We start from the raw sequence: 17,355 nt of genomic DNA on the forward strand, positions 1-17,355 counted from the left end.
CCGTTCATTCTGTGTCCAAGCTCTTGGGCATCTGACCCCTCAATACTCAGAGTGGATCGTTTCCCCCAGTGTTTTATATGGCTGAAGTTCTCAAGACCAAAAAAGTGAAATACTATTAAAATGGGGAAGGAATAATATTATTTTCAACAGGCCAAACTGAGTGTATTAGAAACTTACCAAGCTGAGGAATTTCTGACCAAATAAATTTAGTCAGACGAACTCCCTCAGATAGCTCAACTACTTGTTTGTTTTTGTTCTCAGTTTTTGGAGAAGAATTTATCCAGAGGGAATTTCGGAGTTAGCCAGAGACCCTGGCATGCATGTGTGCATGCAGATGCAAACATCCATGTCCTTTAACAGAGAGGAAGTGACTTATGAACTCAGGTGGAAAGTTGAATTACGAGAGAGAGAGAGAGAGAGAGAGAGAGAGAGAGAGAGAGAGAGAGAGAGAGAGAGCTGGTATTGTTGTTGAATCCTGTTATACTACCAGACTCCCTTTTATGGGAAATGAGGATTTGAAGGGTCAAAGGTAACCCAATAAAAGAAGCGAATAAAATTAATAAAGCCAGATGGTAGGGTACATTTTAGCCCTTTAATAAAAGAATGTGCCACATCGACACATGTCCTCTAAGGCAGGTTATTAAATGAAGAAGGTAAGGTGTCTCCTGTGCAGCTTTATTTTGTGAGACAAGGTCTCACTGTGTAACCCTACCTGTCCCGGAACTCTCTATGTAAAACAAGCGGGCCTTGCTCACAATCCTCCTGCCTCTGCATCCCAGGTACTGAGTTTAAAAACCTCACTGTGAAACTTCGAAGTATATGTGGGCTAGAGGATTCTATGAATTGATATTTCCTAGGAAAGTTTTTAAAATACAGTGGCTACTTTTGAGAAACAAAGCTAAACACTAGGGAGAGAGATTTATCGGAAGAGAAGAGCTTGCTCACAGCTGCCCAGAGCATGAAGCTCAAATGCGCTCCGCCCTCTGCAACACGCCTTCCTTCATCCCGGCCCTTCCTGTTTCTTTTGCTTTATTTTATTTAGTTGTCAAAACAGAACTTTGGAGAAACTCTCGGAGCAGAAATTCAAGGCCCGTTTTCTTGTAGGATTGAGGAGAACAAATGGAGGAATGTCCAAGTGGGGGACATAATAAAGCTGGAGAATGACCATCCCGTTACAGTGAGTACCTCCTCTGGCCATGGCGTCTCCCTTCTCCTGGTGAATTAGGATCCGGGAGCCCCTATAGCATTTGCCTCCGCCTCTCTTAGGACCCTTTCAGCTGCCTCTGGAGAGCATCAGCTCCTCAGGCAAGAAGCTCTTCTTGTCCATCTCTCACCATAACTTCAGGTGAAATGGAGCAGTTTGAGAGGACTGTGTGCTCACGGTGGTGGGCCGTTGACAATAAATGTAAACCAAGAGTCTGCAGCGTTCCTAGAGTGAGCGTCTACTTCTGAGGGACTGCGTCCCATCACACTGTTGGGAGCTGCCTCCTTCCCTCCTCTCTGACTTTTCTGATTGCAGGCAGATGTACTGTTACTCTCCAGCAGTGAGCCGTATGGTCTGACATACATTGAAACCGCAGACCTGGATGGGTAAGTGTTTCCTCCTAATATTACATTAAGAAAATCTAGCCAAATCAGAGGGAAAGTGTGATGCAAGAAATTAATATTGTTCTCATGTGGAAGTAGTAATTTATGTTCCAGAAAACTAAAAATATCTAAATGAGAAAAGACAAGAAGCCACAGCAGGGCACCCTCCAGTCTAAGTCTGAGCCAGGGTAGCAATAATGAGTGTTCACTGGATACAGAACCAGAAAATAAATCCCAAATCCTCTGTCTCTAAACCTGGGTCAGTCTGCACTCCCTGCCTGCGACTTCTACAACTTGTCTTTAATGCTTGTAGATTGAAAATATTTGAAAAAAGTTTACTCCATACTGAATATGCACAGATCTTTTACATAGCATTTGTGTTGTACAAAGAGAGTTTGTATTGGTTATATGCAAATACTGGACCATTTTATAAAATAAATCTAAGCATTGATGAATTTAGGTGTTCATGTGCAATCCTAGAACCAATTGCCTGAAGACACTGAGGGAGGGACAGCTATATTCCATGATGTTAACTAACATTACAGATAGGCGTAGGATTGTAAAATTTCAGAATGGGGTTACAAAGTTTCCAGGAGGAAATGTAAAAAAAGTAATTGTTATCTAAAAAGAATTTAAAATGGACCTTCATTTACTCACAGAAGCTAAGGTCTTACTTACTTGGGAAGATGGAGGCCATTTCATAGACTTGTGTTTGTGATGTGCTTGTGACGGCCATTCTTGGTTGTCAACATGACCACATCTAGAATAAACCAAAACCCAAGTGACTGGACATACCCATGACGGAGAGGGATCTTTTCTTAATTAGATCTTTTGAGGTGGGATGGTCCACCTTTGGTCAGAGCTGTACCAGTGACAGCCTACATAAAAACATGGAGGAAGGGCATGCCCAGCCTTCACTGAGCCACTGGTAGGAGAGTGTACTTCTTCAGCATTCTGGGACAGGAATGGCACCTGACACATCCAGCCTTGTAGACTGAACAACTACTGAATTCTTGGACTTTTTGTTGGGAGACAGCCGTTGTTGGATTAGCTGGCTCATAGCCTGTAAGCCACTTCATAAATATCTGTTTTCCAGAGGTCTAAACGACTTCTGTGAACAGGTTGTTCGACTCCCCGCTCCCAAAGGGGTTATCATCCACAGGTTGAGAACCACTGTTGTAGATTTCTGGAATAGACTTCCAACTTGCCAACACCTCCATTTACTGAAGACCCCCTGGTATTATTGGAGCATATTAAAAGCCCATGGTTAGAAATATTTGAAAGGCTTGCTGCATGGAATTAAGAATTTAGTGACTCTGTACATAAAACTTTTGACAATTTGTGGGAAAATAAGGAAAAGAATACTGCTGGTTGTATCTAGCGTTTCTAGATAAATTGACAACAGAAAAGAATGAATTTACAGATAAACTTAATCAGCTTCTAGTACCCCAAGATACAGTGGCAACGGCAAAGAACGAAATGACTGCCTGGCTCCAGATGTGCAGGCCCCAAGTGTGCCCTGGAAGAGAATCTTCTCTCCAGCAGAGCACAAGTTGCAGAAAATCAGATAGAAGCCCCCGTTGTTAGGTTGACTAAATTCCAACAAAAACTCAGATCCCAACCTTGGATTGGTAAGTTGGGATCCTGCAAGTGGGAATGGAGATGTGTGGGAAGACCCTACTGAGTCTGGAGACTTTGAACCCTCAGATTCTGAAGGGTTTATCACGAGTGAGGAAGGAGTGCCTTCACCCCTAGCCCAGGGTGTATACCAACCCCCACCTCCTGAGGAAATTGATTCTTCCTTGTCTACTAATCAGTCAGTAATCTTCCCTGAAGGAGACTCTAAGCAACATAATACCACTGTCTTTCGGGGCCCTCCAATGGTCTCTAGACCCAGAACCAGACTTAAGGCAAGGCAGGCTCCTAGAGGGGTAATAGAAAGTTTAGCCTGTGAGGAAGTGCACTATACAACATAATGAGTCGTCTATTTCATTCAAATAGAAATCTTGTATGTACAAAAATGGATTTTGAGAGTGAGGGATAGTAGTGGAAGGAATAGAAAACGAGATCGGGCAAGTTTATTGCTGTGGACTCACAGAATGGATGGAGATTCTAGGTTTAATACGGAAGCTCACACAATAAACAGTGCATGTCAAAAGTTTGATTGAATGGTTGAAGCATTTGTCAAAAGATAGTCTACTGAAAACGGGCGGAGATGCCTGATGTCCCTTGGCTTAGTGTTGATGAAGTATTTTAAGGCTCAGAGAAAGTACAGTGCTACAGTAGACATGCTGTAAAAGACTCACAATGGGAAGGCCCAGAAAACAAGCCCTTCACCAATCCTGTAAGACACTATGTAAAAACCACACCCCTCAACCAAACGGCAATAAGAGATAGTTTACTTTGGAGCAGTTTTGAGTGACCGTGGCTCAGGAACACAGATTGGGTTACCCCAAATTCCATGTTCCCATGTGGAAGCAGTTTCACAAGGTGCACTGGCTGGATTTGTGTGTCAACTTGACACAAGCTGGAATTATCTCAGAGAAAGGAGCCTCAGCTGTGGAAATGCCTCCATGAGACCCAGCTGTAAGGCATTTTCTCAACTAGTGATCAGGGTGGGAGGACCCAGCCCATTGTGGGTGGTGCCGTCCCTGGGCTGGTGGTCCCGGCTTCTATAAGAAAGCAAGCTGAGCAAGCCAGGGGAAGCAAGCCAGTAAGTAACATCCCTCCATGGCCTCTGTGTCAGCTCCTGCCTCCAGGTTCCTGCCCTGTTTGAATTCCAGTCCTGACTTCCTTTGGTGATGAACAGCAATGTGGAAGTGTAAGCTGAATAAACCCTTTCCTCCCCAACCTGCTTCTTGGTCATGGTATTTGTGCAGGAATAGAAACCCTGACTAAGACACAAGGTTTTTATAATTTTACACAATATAAAAAGTTGTAAATTCAAGAAAACGTCAAATACATTGGTAGAGCTGGGCATGATGGTACATGCCTTTAATAGGTATCAGGAGGCAGAGGATGGCAGATCTCTGAGTTTGAGGCAAACCTAGTCTCTATGTAGTGAGTTCTAGGGCATCCAAGGCTATGTAGAGAGACCTTTTCTCAAAAAAAAAAAAAGTAAACTCCACTGGTGCGCACCCCACAGAGGCAGGCAGAGTGAGATGGAGGGAGCTAGCTAGTCTATAGGCTGAAGATGCTACTGATGAATTTCTTAGCTCTTGGATTGGCAGAAGTTAGAATTCCACTAAGTCAATAGCTTCTAAGAGGTTTTTACTTAGTGTCACTGGATATTAGTTCAGATCAGAGTGGGACAAGGTTGGCTCTTTGGAGGGCTAAAACTAGCCTAAGATACAGTAGCCCCAGAACCTACAAATTTTCAGTCTCTCTACAGTATTGAAATTCCAGTTGTTCCATCAGTCCCTGCAGATGTAGAAACTCCTCAAAGGAGTTTCTGTTCACAGCCAGACACAGCTTCTGTTCAGGAATTCACTCTCCAACACAAAATGATGAGGGGTAGCAGCACATTTGAAGAGCTTTGTAACCACCATTTCCCTTGTGGAACACCTGAGGGTTGGAGATGCCACTGCTCAGTTGGATAAATTAAATGCATGGCCATGTGTCAGCACTGGATCGCCAAAGGCAGAGTGATAATAGTTATTACAATGGGCAGGAGAGGTCAAGCACTGTCCATAGTAACTGACCCATAATGGGCAGCATAGGCAAAGTGATTTTTATGGTGGCATGCCTCAAATGGACTTATGGTACTGGATCATGTACTGGATCATGAAGATTCCAGGTATGAAGTAGATAAGAAGCCTACTGTATTTTTGTTTGATCTGTATGGGCGCAAAATTTCTCCAAAAAAAAAAAAAAAACCAAAAAACAAAAAACAAAAAACAAATGCTGCATTGGATCATGGCAAGAGAGAATCTCATTGGTAAAGCAATGTTCAGGTTGTGGGCCATTATGCAGATCCAGAACCCCTTGGACGAAAGGACAGCCAGGTTTTCCCGAGGGAGGCCCTTGATGAAATACCTGAGTTGTACTGTTAGCTTTTCTTCTACCCTTCCCCAGAAGGACCTACACTCTCTTATAAAGGTAACTGCATACTGGAGAAAGCAATCAGTCTTTCCAGGATCTATTAGGTACTGGTTCTAGGAGGCCCCACAAAGCACTATGGTCCTACAGCTCAAGGGCTTAAGAATTTCAGGTGATTAATGGAGTTTTGGCTAAAGTTGAGCTCACAGTGGGTCCACTGGATTCCTGAACTCATCCTGTGGTCATTTCCCAAGTCCCAGAATGAATAATTAAGATAGATATAATTAGAAGTTGGCAGAATTGTAACATTGGTTCTATGATCTACGGAGTGAGGGCCATTATGGTTGGATAGAGTAAGGGGAAGCCTTTGCACGTTGCCTCTGCCAGGAAAAACAGTGAATCAAAAACAGTGTTACATCCCTGTAAGAACTGCAGAAATTAATGCTACCACCAGGGACTTGAAGGATGCAGGGGTGGAGAGTCCTACCACTTCCCCCTTTAATTCCCTATCTGGCTAGTGCAGAAGATGGCTGGATTGTGGCGAATACCAGTTGACTATCGACAGCTCAATCAAGGAGTGACTGTAATTGCAGCTGATGTGCCATATGTGGTGTCCTTACTCCAGCAGATAACACATCTCCTGGTAGATGGCCTGCTATGTCGTGTGCAGCTGTTGAGCTAGCAAATGCCTTTTTCTTAGTACTTCCCATGGGGACCACAAGAAGCGATTTGCTTTCTTTTGGTAAGGCCAGCAGTATACCTTTATAGTTTTACCTCAAGGAAATATTAAGTCTTCATCCCTGTGTCATAACTTAGTTAGAAGGGATCTTGATCATCTGTCTCTTCCACAAAATATCACACTGGTTCACTATAGCGACAACATTGTGCTGATTGGACCAAGTGAGCAGGAGGTAGCAACCACTCTGGACTTCTAACACAAGAAGATGGATGAAAAACAAACAAACAAAAGTTCAAGGGCCTTCTACCTCCGAAATTCTTTAGAGTCCAGTGGTGTGGGGCATGCAGAGATAGCCTGTCTAAGGGGAAATGTAAGTTATTTCACCTGGCCCCTCCCACCATCAAGAAAGAGAAACACAGTGTTTAATGGGTCTGTTTGGATTTTGGAGACAACACATCCCTCACTTGGGTGTGTTATTCCAACCCATATACCAAGTGACTCTAAAAGCTGCTAGCTTTGAACGAAGCCCACAACAGGAGACTCTTCGACAGGTCCAGGCTGCTATACAGGCTGCCCTACTACTTGGATCATGTGACCCAGCAGACCTGACGACACGTGAGGTGTCGGTGGCTGTTTAGAGCCTCTGCAGCCCCTGTAGGTGAATCAGAGAAGAGACCTTTGGGATTTTAGAATAAGGCTCTACTATCATCTACAGAAAAATGATTCTCCTTTTGACAGATAGCTCCTGGCCTGCTATTGAACCCTAGTGGAAACTAACATGTGACAATGGGTCACCAAGTCACTGTTCGACCTGAGCTGCCCATCATGAGGTGGGTGCTATCAGACTCGCCAAGCCATAAACTAGGATGTGCACAACAGCAATCCATTACCAAATGGAAGTAGTTTTTCATGTGATCCAGTGCAGGCAGGTCCTGAAGGCACAAGCAAGTTACGTGAAAGCGTTGCCCAATGCCTATGGTGTCCGCTCCTGTTCCACTGCCTTCTACTCTCAAGTCCTATGATCACGTGACAGAAAGAGAAAGCGAGGGCTTGGTTCATTGACCGTTCTGCATGTTATGCATGCACCATGCAGAAGTGGACAGCTGCAGCAACCCACCCCCTTTCTGGGACAACCCTGAAAGATGCCAGCAGAGAGAAATCCTCACACTGGGCAGAACTTTAGGCCGTGCACGTTTGTATATTTTTCTTGGATAGAGAAATGGCCAGATGTGCAATTGTTCAAGATTCACGGGATGTTACCAATGGATTGACTGGGAGGTCAGAAACTTGGAAAATTAATAAGAAAGACATCTGGGGAAGAAGTCTGTGGATAGATCTCTTTGAAGGGGCAATGGCTGTGAAGATAGTGTAATTCATGTTAATGCTCATCAGAGGATGACTTCAGTAGAGGAAGGAGCTCAATAATCAGTAGATAGGATGACCCATTCTGTGAACTGTCAGCCTCTTTCTCCAGCCATCCCTGTCATTGCCCAGTGGGCCCATAAACGGAGTGGCCATGGTAGCAAAGAAAGAGGTTATACATGGACTTGACAACATGGAGTCCACTCACCAAGGCTCACCTGCCTGCAACTGTTGCTGAATGCCAGACCTGCCTAAAGCAGAGACTGACAGAACTCCTGGTATGGCACCATTCCCCAGAGTGACCAGCCAGGAACCTGGTGGCAGACAATGCTTTGTCTTTACTTGGATAGATATTTCTGATTCTGGTTATAGATGTGCATTTCTTACATGTAATGCTTCTGCCAGAACCACCATCTATGGACTCACACAGAATGGCTTATCTGCCATCATGGTATTCCACTCAGTATTGTTCCTGACCAAGGAACTCACTTCACACCCAGAGTGAGCCCACAATCACGGAATCCACTGGCCTTACTATGTTCCTCACCAACATAAGCATCTAGTCTGTAGAAGGATGGAATAGCCTTTTGAAGACATAGTTAAAGTGCCAGTTAAGCAGCAGCACCCTGGAATGCTGAGGCAGAGTTCTGCAAAGAGGCATATGCTTTGAATCAGCATCTAGTATATGATACGATTTCTCCCATAACCAGCATTCATGGAATCAAGGAGTGAAAAAAGGAATGGCTCTACTCACTATCACCTCTAGTGACTCACTAGGAATACTTTTGCTTCCTCTTCCCATTCTGCTGGCCTAGATGTTTTGGTTCTGGATGTGGGGAGGGCAGGGGACACTGCTGCCAGGAGCCACAACAAACATTCCATTGAACTGGAAGCTCAGACTTCCCCCTGGCCACTTTGGGCTTCTGATGCCCTTAATTCAGCCAAGAAAGGAGGAAGAATGTTAGGAGGAGTGATTGGTCCTGATTATCAAAAGGAAGTTGGATTGCTTCTCCACATTGGAAGTAACTAAGATTATGTCTGGAGGCAACTGGGAGATCCTCCAGGGCCAGCGTCTCTTGGTGCAACCATGTCCTGTAATTAAAGTCAATAGGAAACTACAACCCAACCCAGGTAGATGACAGAGACCACAGACATGTAAGGAATGAAGGTATGGGTCCCTCCTCCAGGAAAAGGCCCAAGACCTGCTGAGGTTCTTGCCAAGGGTGGAGAAAACACCAAGTGAATAGCACAGGGAGGAAGGTAGGTATAAATACCAGTTAAGGCCATGTGACCAGTTGCAGAAACAAGGACTACAACTGACATGAGTGTTTTTGTCATATTTTGCTAATAGTGCTTTGGGCAGATATCTGTGTTTTCTTTCCTCTATTTCTTTGTCATATAATGTAACATCAACTGAGAGGATATCAGTGATTATCTTGTTTGTGTTGAGGTCTCAAAGGAACATCCTTTGAGGGACACTGCCACCTATTCTGAATTTTTTTTTTATTAACTTGAGTATTCCTTATATACATTTCCAGTGTTATTCCCTTTCCCGGTTTCCGGGCTAACATCCCCCTAATCTCTCCCCCTCCCCTTCTTTATGGGTGTTCCCCTCCCCATCCTCCCCCCATTGCCACCCTCCCCCCAACAATCATGTTCACTGGGGGTTCAGTCTTGGCAGGACCCAGGGCTTCCCCTTCCACTGGTGCTCTTACTAGGATATTCATTGCTACCTATGAGGTCAGAGTCCAGGGTCAGTCCATGTATAGTCTTTAGGTAGTGGCTTAGTCCCTGGAAGCTCTGGTTGCTTGGCATTGTTGTACATATGGGGTCTCAAGCCCCTTCAAGCTTTCCAGTTCTTTCTCTGATTCCGTCAACGGGGGTCCTATTCTCAGTTCAGTGGTTTGCTGCTGGCATTCGCCTATGTATTTGCTGTATTCTTGCTGTGTCTCTCAGGAGAGATCTACATCTGGCTCCTGTCGGCCTGCACTTCTTTGCTTCATCCATCTTGTCTAATTGGGTGGCTGTATATGTATGGGCCATATGTGGGGCAGGCTCTGAATGGGTGTTCCTTCTGTCTCTGTTTTAATCTTTGCCTCTCTATTCCCTGCCAAGGGTATTCTTCTTCCCCTTTTAAAGAAGAAGTGAAGCATTCACATTTTGATCATCCTTCTTGAGTTTCATGTGTTCTAGGCATCTAGGGTAATTCAAGCATTTGGGCTAATAGCCACTTATCAATGAGTGCATACCATGTGTGTTTTTCTGTGATTGGGTTACCTCACTCAGGATGATATTTTCCAGATCCATCCATTTGCCTATGGATTTCATAAATTCATTGTTTTTGATAGCTGAGTAATATTCCATTGTGTAGATGTAACACATTTTCTGTATCTATTCCTCTGTTGAAGGGCATCTGGGTTCTTTCTAGCTTCTGGCTATTATAAATAAGGCTGCTATGAACATAGTGGAGCACGTGTCTTTTTTATATGTTGGGGCATCTTTTGGGTACATGCCCAAGAGAGGTATAGCTGGATCCTCAGGCAGTTCAATGTCCAATTTTCTGAGGAACCTCCAGACTGATTTCTAGAATGGTTGTACCAGTGTGCAATCCCACCAACAATGGAGGAGTGTTCTTCTTTCTCCACATCCTCGCCAGCATTTGCTGTCACCTGAGTTTTTGATCTTAGCCATTCTCACTGGTGTGAGGTGAAATCTCAGGGTTGTTTTGATTTGCATTTCCCTTATGACTAAAGATGTTGAACATTTCTTTAGGTGTTTCTCAGCCATTCGGCATTCCTCAGCTGTGAATTCTTTGTTTAGCTCTGAACCCCATTTTTTAATAGGGTTATTTGTCTCCCTGTGGTCTAACTTCTTGAGTTCTTTGTATACTTTGGATATAAGTCCTCTATCAGTTGTAGGATTGGTAAAGATCTTTTCCCAATCTGTTGGTTGCCGTTTTGTCCTAACCACAGTGTCCTTTGCCTTACAGAAGCTTTGCAGTTTTATGAGATCCCATTTGTCGATTCTTGATCTTAGAGCATAAACCATTGGTGTTTTGTTCAGGAAATTTTTTCCAGTGCCCATGTGTTCGAGATTCTTCCCCACTTTTTCTTCTATTAGTTTGAGTGTATCTGGTTTGATGTGGAGGTCCTTGACCCACTTGGACTTAAGCTTTGTCCAGGGTGATAAGCATGGATCGATCTGCATTCTTCTAAAATGTTGACCTCCAGATGAACCAGCACCATTTGCTGAAAATGCTATCTTTTTTCCATTTGATGGTTTTGGCTCCTTTGTCAAAAATCAAGTGCCCATAGGTGTGTGGGTTCATTTCTGGGTCTTCAATTCTGTTCCATTGGACTATCTGTCTGTCTCTGTACCAATACCATGCAGTTTTTATCACTATTGCTCTGTAATACTGCTTGAGTTCAGGGATAGTGATTCCCCCTGAAGTCCTTTTATTGTTGAGGATAGTTTTAGCTATCCTGGGTTTTTTGTTATTCAGATGAATTTGCAAATTGTTCTGTCTAACTCTTTGAAGAATTGGATTGGTATTTTGATGGGGATTGCATTGAATCTGTAGATCGTTTTTGGTAAAATGGCCATTTTTACTATATTAATCCTGCCAATCCATGAGCACGGGAGATCTTTTTTCCATCTTCTGAGGTCTTCAATTTCTTTCTTCAGATTCTTGAAGTTCTTATCATGCATATCTTTCACTTGCTTGGTTAAAGTCACACCGAGGTATTTTATATTATTTGGGACTATTATGAAGGGTGTTGTTTCCCTAATTTCTTTCTCGGCTTGTTTCTCTTTTGTGTAGAGGAAGGCTACTGATTTATTTGAGTTAATTTTATACCCAGCCAGTATGCTGAATGTGTTTATCAGCTTTAGTAGTTCTCTGGCAGAACTTTTGGGATCACTTAAATATACTATCATATCATCTGCAAATAGTGATATTTTGACTTCTTCTTTTCCAATCTGTATCCCTTTGATCTCCTTTTGTTGTCTGACTGCTCTGGCTAGAACTTCAAGAACTATATTGAATAAGTAGGGAGAGAGTGGGCAGCCTTGTCTAGTCCCTGATTTTAGTGGGATTGCTTCAAGTTTCTCTCCATTTAGTTTAATGTTAGCAACTGGTTTGCTGTATATGGCTTTTACTATGTTTAGGTATGGGCCTTGAATTCCTATTCTTTCCAGGACTTTTATCATGAAGGGGTGTTGAATTTTGTCAAATGCTTTCTCAGCATCTAATGAAATGATCATGTGGTTTTGTTCTTTCAGTTTGTTTATATAATGGACCACGTTGATGGCTTTCCGTATATTAAACCATCCCTGCATGCCTGGGATGAAGCCTACTTTATCATGGTGGATGATTGTTTTGATGTGCTCTTGGATTCGGTTTGCCAGAATTTTATTGAGTATTTTTGCGTCGATATTCATAAGGGAAATTGGTCTGAAGTTCTCTTTCTTTGTTGGGTCTTTGTGTGGTTTAGGTATAAGAGTAATTGTGGCTTCATAGAAGGAATTCGGTAGGGCTCCATCTGTTTCAATTTTGTGGAACAGTTTGGATAGTATTGGTATGAGGTCTTCTATGAAGGTCTGATAGAATTCTGCACTAAACCCGTCTGGACCTGGGCTCTTTTTGGTTGGGAGACCTTTAATGACTGCTTCTATTTCCTTAGGAGTTATGGGATTGTTTAACTGGTTTATCTGTTCCTGATTTAACTTTGGTACGTGGTATCTGTCTAGGAAATTGTCCATTTCCTGCAGATTTTCAAGTTTTGTTGAATATAGGCTTTTGTAGTAGGATCTGATGATTTTTTGAATTTCCTCTGAATCTGTAATTATGTCTCCCTTTTCATTTCTGATTTTGTTAATTTGGACACACTCTCTGTTTCCTCTCGTTAGTCTGGCTAAGGGTTTATCTATCTTGTTGATTTTCTCAAAGAACCAACTTTTGGTTCTGTTGATTCTTTCTATGGTCCTTTTTTTTCTACTTGGTTGATTTCAGCTCTGAGTTTGATTATTTCCTGCCTTCTACTCCTCCTGTGTGTGTTTGCTTCTTTTTGTTCTAGAGCTTTTAGGTGTGCTGTCAAGCTGCTGATATGTGCTCTCTCCTGTTTCTTTCTTCAGGCACTCAGAGCTATGAGTTTTCCTCTTAGCACAGCTTTCACTGTGTCCCATAAGTTTGGGTATGTTGTACCTTCATTTTCATTAAATTCTAAAAAGTCTTTAATTTCTTTCTTTATTTCTTCCTTGACCAGGTTATCGTTGAGTAGAGCATTGTTCAACTTCCACATATATGTGGGCATTCTTCCCTTATTGTTATTGAAGACCAGCTTTAGGCCATGGTGGTCTGATAGCACGCATGGAATTATTTCTATCTTTCTGTACCTGTTGAGGCCCGTTTTTTGACCAATTATATGGTCAATTTTGGAGATACTTTCTCCATGAGTACCATGAGGAGCTGAGAAGAAGGTATATCCTTTTGCTTTAGGATAGAATGTTCTATAAATATCTGTTAAGTCCATTTGGTTCATGACTTCTCTTAGTCTGTCTACGTCTCTGTTTAATTTCTGTTTCCATGATCTGTCCATTGATGGGAGTGGGGTGTTGAAATCTCCTACTATTATTGTGTGAGGTGCAATGTGTGTTTTGAGCTTTAGTAAGGTTTCTTTTACGTATGTAGGTGCCCTTGTATTTGGGGCATAGATATTTAGGATTGAGAGTTCATCTTGGTGGATTTTTCCTTTGATGAATATGAAGTGTCCTTCCTTATCTTTTTTGATGACTTTTAGTTGAAAATTGATTTTATTTGATATTAGAATGGCTACTCCAGCTTGCTTCTTCCGACCATTTGCTTGGAAAGTTGTTTTCCAGCCTTTCACTCTGAGGTAGTGTCTGTCTTTGTCTCTGAGGTGTGTTTCCTGTAGGCAGCAGAATGCAGGGTCCTCATTGCGTATCCAGTTTGTTAATCTATGTCTTTTTATTGGGGAGTTGAGGCCATTGATGTTGAGAGATATTAAGGAATAGTGATTATTGCTTCCTGTTATATTCATATTTGGATATGAGGTTATGTTTGTGTGCTTTTCTTCTCTTTGTTTTGTTGCCAAGACGATTAGTTTCTTGTTTCTTCTAGGGTATAGCTTGCCTCCTTATGTTGGGCTTTACCATTTATTATCCTTTGTAGTGCTGGATTTGTAGAAAGATATTGTGTAAATTTGGTTTTGTCATGGAATATCTTGGTTTCTCCATCTATGTTAATTGAGAGTTTTGCAGGATACAGTAACCTTGGCTGGCATTTGTGTTCTCTTAGGGTCTGTATGACATCTGTCCAGGATCTTCTGACTTTCATAGTCTCTGGCAAAAAGTCTGGTGTGATTCCGATAGGTCTGCCTTTATATGTTACTTGACCTTTTCCCTTACTGCTTTTAATATTCTTTCTTTATTTTGTGCATTTGGTGTTTTGACTATTATGTGACGGGAGGTGTTTCTTTTCTGGTCCAATCTATTTGGAGTTCTGTAGGCTTCTTGTATGCTTATGGGTATCTCTTCCTTTAGGTTTGGGAAGTTTTCTTCTTTGTTGAAGATATTTACTGGTCCTTTGAGCTGGGAGTCTTCACTCTCTTCTATACCTATTATCCTTAGGTTTGATCTTCTCATTGAGTTCTGGATTTCCTGTATGTTTTGGACCAGTAGCTTTTTCCGCTTTACATTATCTTTGACAGTTGAGTCGATGATTTCTATGGAATCTTCTGCTCCTGAGATTCTCTCTTCTATCTCTTGTATTCTGTTGGTGATGCTTGCATCTACGGCTCCTTGTCTCTTCTTTTGGTTTTCTATATCCAGGGTTGTTTCCATGTGTTCTTTCTTGATTGTTTCTATTTCCATTTTTAATTCCTTCAACTGTTTGATTGTGTTTTCCTGGAATTCTTTCAGGGATTTTTGTGATTCCTCTCTGTAGGCTTCTACTTGTTTATTTATGTTTTCCTGTGTTTTTCTAAGGGAGTTCTTCACGTCTTTCTTGAAGTCCTCCAGCATCGTGATCAAATATGATTTTGAAACTAGATCTTGCTTTTCTGGTGTGTTTGGATATTCCGTGTTTGCTTTGGTGGGAGAATTGGGCTCCGATGGTGCCATGTAGTCTTGGTTTCTGTTGCTTGGGTTCCTGCGCTTGCCTCTCGCCATCAGATTATCTCTAGTGACACTTTGTTCTGCTATTTCTGACAGTGGCTAGACTGTCCTATAAGCCTGTGTGTCAGGGGTGCTGTAGACCTGTTTTCCTGTTTTCTTTCAGCCAGTTATGGGAACAGAGTGTTCTGCTTTCGGGCGTGTAGTTTTTCCTATCTACAGGTCTTCAGTTGTTCCTGTGGGCCGTGTCCTGATTTCACTAGGCAGGTCGCTTGGAGTAGGAAGGTTTGTTTTACCTGTGGTCCCAAGGCTCAAGTTTGCTCGTGGGGTGTTGCTTATGAGCTCTCCGTGGGGGCAGCAACCAGGAAGATCTGTGCCGCCCTTTCCAGGAGCTTCCGTGCACCAGGGTTCCAGATGGCGTTTGGTGTTTTCCTCTGGAATCAGTAATGTGGGCAGAGTGTAGTCTCTTCTGGTTTCCCAGGCGTTTCTGCCTCTCTGAAGGTTTAGCTCTCCCTCCCACGGGATTTGGGTGCAGAGAACTGTTTATCTGGTCGGTCCCTTCAGGTTCCGGTGGTGTCTCAGACACAGGGGACCTGCTGCTGCTGTGCCCTTATCCAAGGGAACCCAGAGGCCGTATACAGTTTCCTCTTGGGCCAGGGATGTGGGCAGGGGTGGGCAGTGTTGGTGGTCTCTTCAGCTCTGCAGTCTCAGGAGTGCCCACCTGTCTAGGCGGTGAGGTCTCTCTCCCACGGGGTTTGGGAGCAGTGAGCTGCTGCGGTCAGGGATCCACGGGTTTGGGAATCCCGCTAAAACCTATTCTGAAATTTATAATGCGTCTCCAGTCATATGTGGAATAGTTATGTCATATTCAGCATAGTCATGACCTGGTTAAATATACAATGTGGTTGAGGTTGTACATGGGGTAGTTATATCATGTTAGGCGTAACTATCAACTGGATAATGTTTTCATTTGGAAATTAAGTGTGACATAAAGAAATATGTGTTGATTTGCCTAGGGGGAAAAGAACTTGTGAGGACTATTCTTGATTGTAAACTTGACTGCATTTGTAATTAACAAAACCCAAGTGGCTAGGCCCACCTGCCAGGGATTTTTTTCTTATTAGATTATTTGAAGTGTGATGACCCATTTTTAATTCAGATATTTTGAGGTGAGAAGGTAGACCTTTAAACTAGGACACCCCGTCTACTGGCCATCTATACAAAAGGCATGGGGGGAAGGAAGAGCTAGGATTCTGCCATTTGCCCTCACCCTCAGTTCACTGGCATTAGAGCCTAATCCTTGGAGATTCTGAGATCTATCGAAGGCTTGCTGAGACATCCACCCCCATGCACTGAACAGCTGCTGGAGTCTTGGACTGTCTGTTGCGAGACAGCCATTGTTAGACTAGCTGTACTGTAGTCTGTAAGTCACTTGATAAATCAATTATACGTATTATGAATATATGTGTATACATATATTGTCATTCCATAGGACTGCTCCTCTACAGAGACCTGACTAATACTGTAATTTTGAAATCTACTGTTAATATCGCAGTGCATTCTTGTATCCAAAAATGTTGCATTGTGGTCTTTCCATAAGCCCTGTAAATATCAACCGTTTCCTTAAGTGGCTTCTTACCAGAACTGTCTCTGTGCTCTGAAGGTAGCAGGTGCCACCTCTGGGTTGCTCTGTGATGTCTCTTCAGCTTCTCTAACATATCTGAGCAGCCCTGTCTCCTGTGTTGGTTAAAGTAGTCAGGGACAGGGAGTGAGGGGGTTCCTTTCAGTCTTCTGACCTCCACGCTGCACATGAGAACAAGCAGTAACTAGTGTGGGGCACCATACAGCTCAGACCCTGAGCCTGTATTCTGCTGGCAGCATTTATTTTCTCAAACCTAAGGAGGAGGCCGCACAAGCTGGCCCTGAGCTACCCTTGTGGGTATGTCCCATACATTGATGAACCTGTGACCTTTACTCTAGTGAAACCAACCTGAAAGTGAAGCAGGCCGTCTCCGCTACCAGTGACATGGAGGATAACCTGGAGCTGCTGTCTGCCTTTAACGGTAAGCTAGAAAGTAGGCTGCCCACCCAGACTTTCACCAGCAAAGTACTAGCTAAACAAAGAGTGGCATAGCCATACAGGAATTCTAGACAGTTCATGATAAACAATATGCAAGTCGATAATCATTGACATGGAAAAATATAACAATAAAAATATATAGATTATAAAAGACAGCATGATACATGTTTTGGAGAAACATGTTTGCATACACACATAGGATAAGAAGCTTATAAAGATGTAATTCAAATGGTTAATAGTGGTTTTTCTCTAAACAATGAGTAGATTACAGTGTTTCTCCAAAGCCTTTAATCCTAGCTCTTAGGAGACGAAGGCCATCAACCTCTGAGCTTGGGATCAGCCTTGTCTACATAGTGAGTTCCAGGCTAGCCAGGGACAGCCTCGCTTGTCTCAAAAATTTTTCATCATTTTAGCATGTTAAAAGTATTTACAAGGAAGATCCAGCACCGTGGCTCAGTGAGTAAAGCACTTGCCTCCA

The 17,355-nt window shown here is 42.9% G+C and overlaps 1 protein-coding gene across 8 annotated transcripts in view; it reads left to right on the forward strand.

Moving 5' to 3' along the window:
- Positions 1–17,355, forward strand: part of Atp8b5 (ATPase, class I, type 8B, member 5) — a 119,998-nt gene that overhangs the window by 41,172 nt on the left and 61,471 nt on the right. For all 8 annotated transcript variants that reach the window (NM_001431282.1, NM_001431283.1, NM_001431284.1 and 5 more), the window contains 3 exon segments: positions 1,105–1,177; positions 1,520–1,590; positions 16,778–16,860. In NM_001431282.1, the coding sequence (NP_001418211.1) occupies positions 1,105–1,177; positions 1,520–1,590; positions 16,778–16,860 (227 nt within the window).

This window comes from Rattus norvegicus, chromosome 5 (genome assembly GCF_021556685.1).
Source record: "Rattus norvegicus strain SHRSP/BbbUtx chromosome 5, alternate assembly SHRSP_T2T, whole genome shotgun sequence".
In the NCBI taxonomy this organism is placed as follows: Eukaryota; Metazoa; Chordata; class Mammalia; order Rodentia; family Muridae; genus Rattus; species Rattus norvegicus.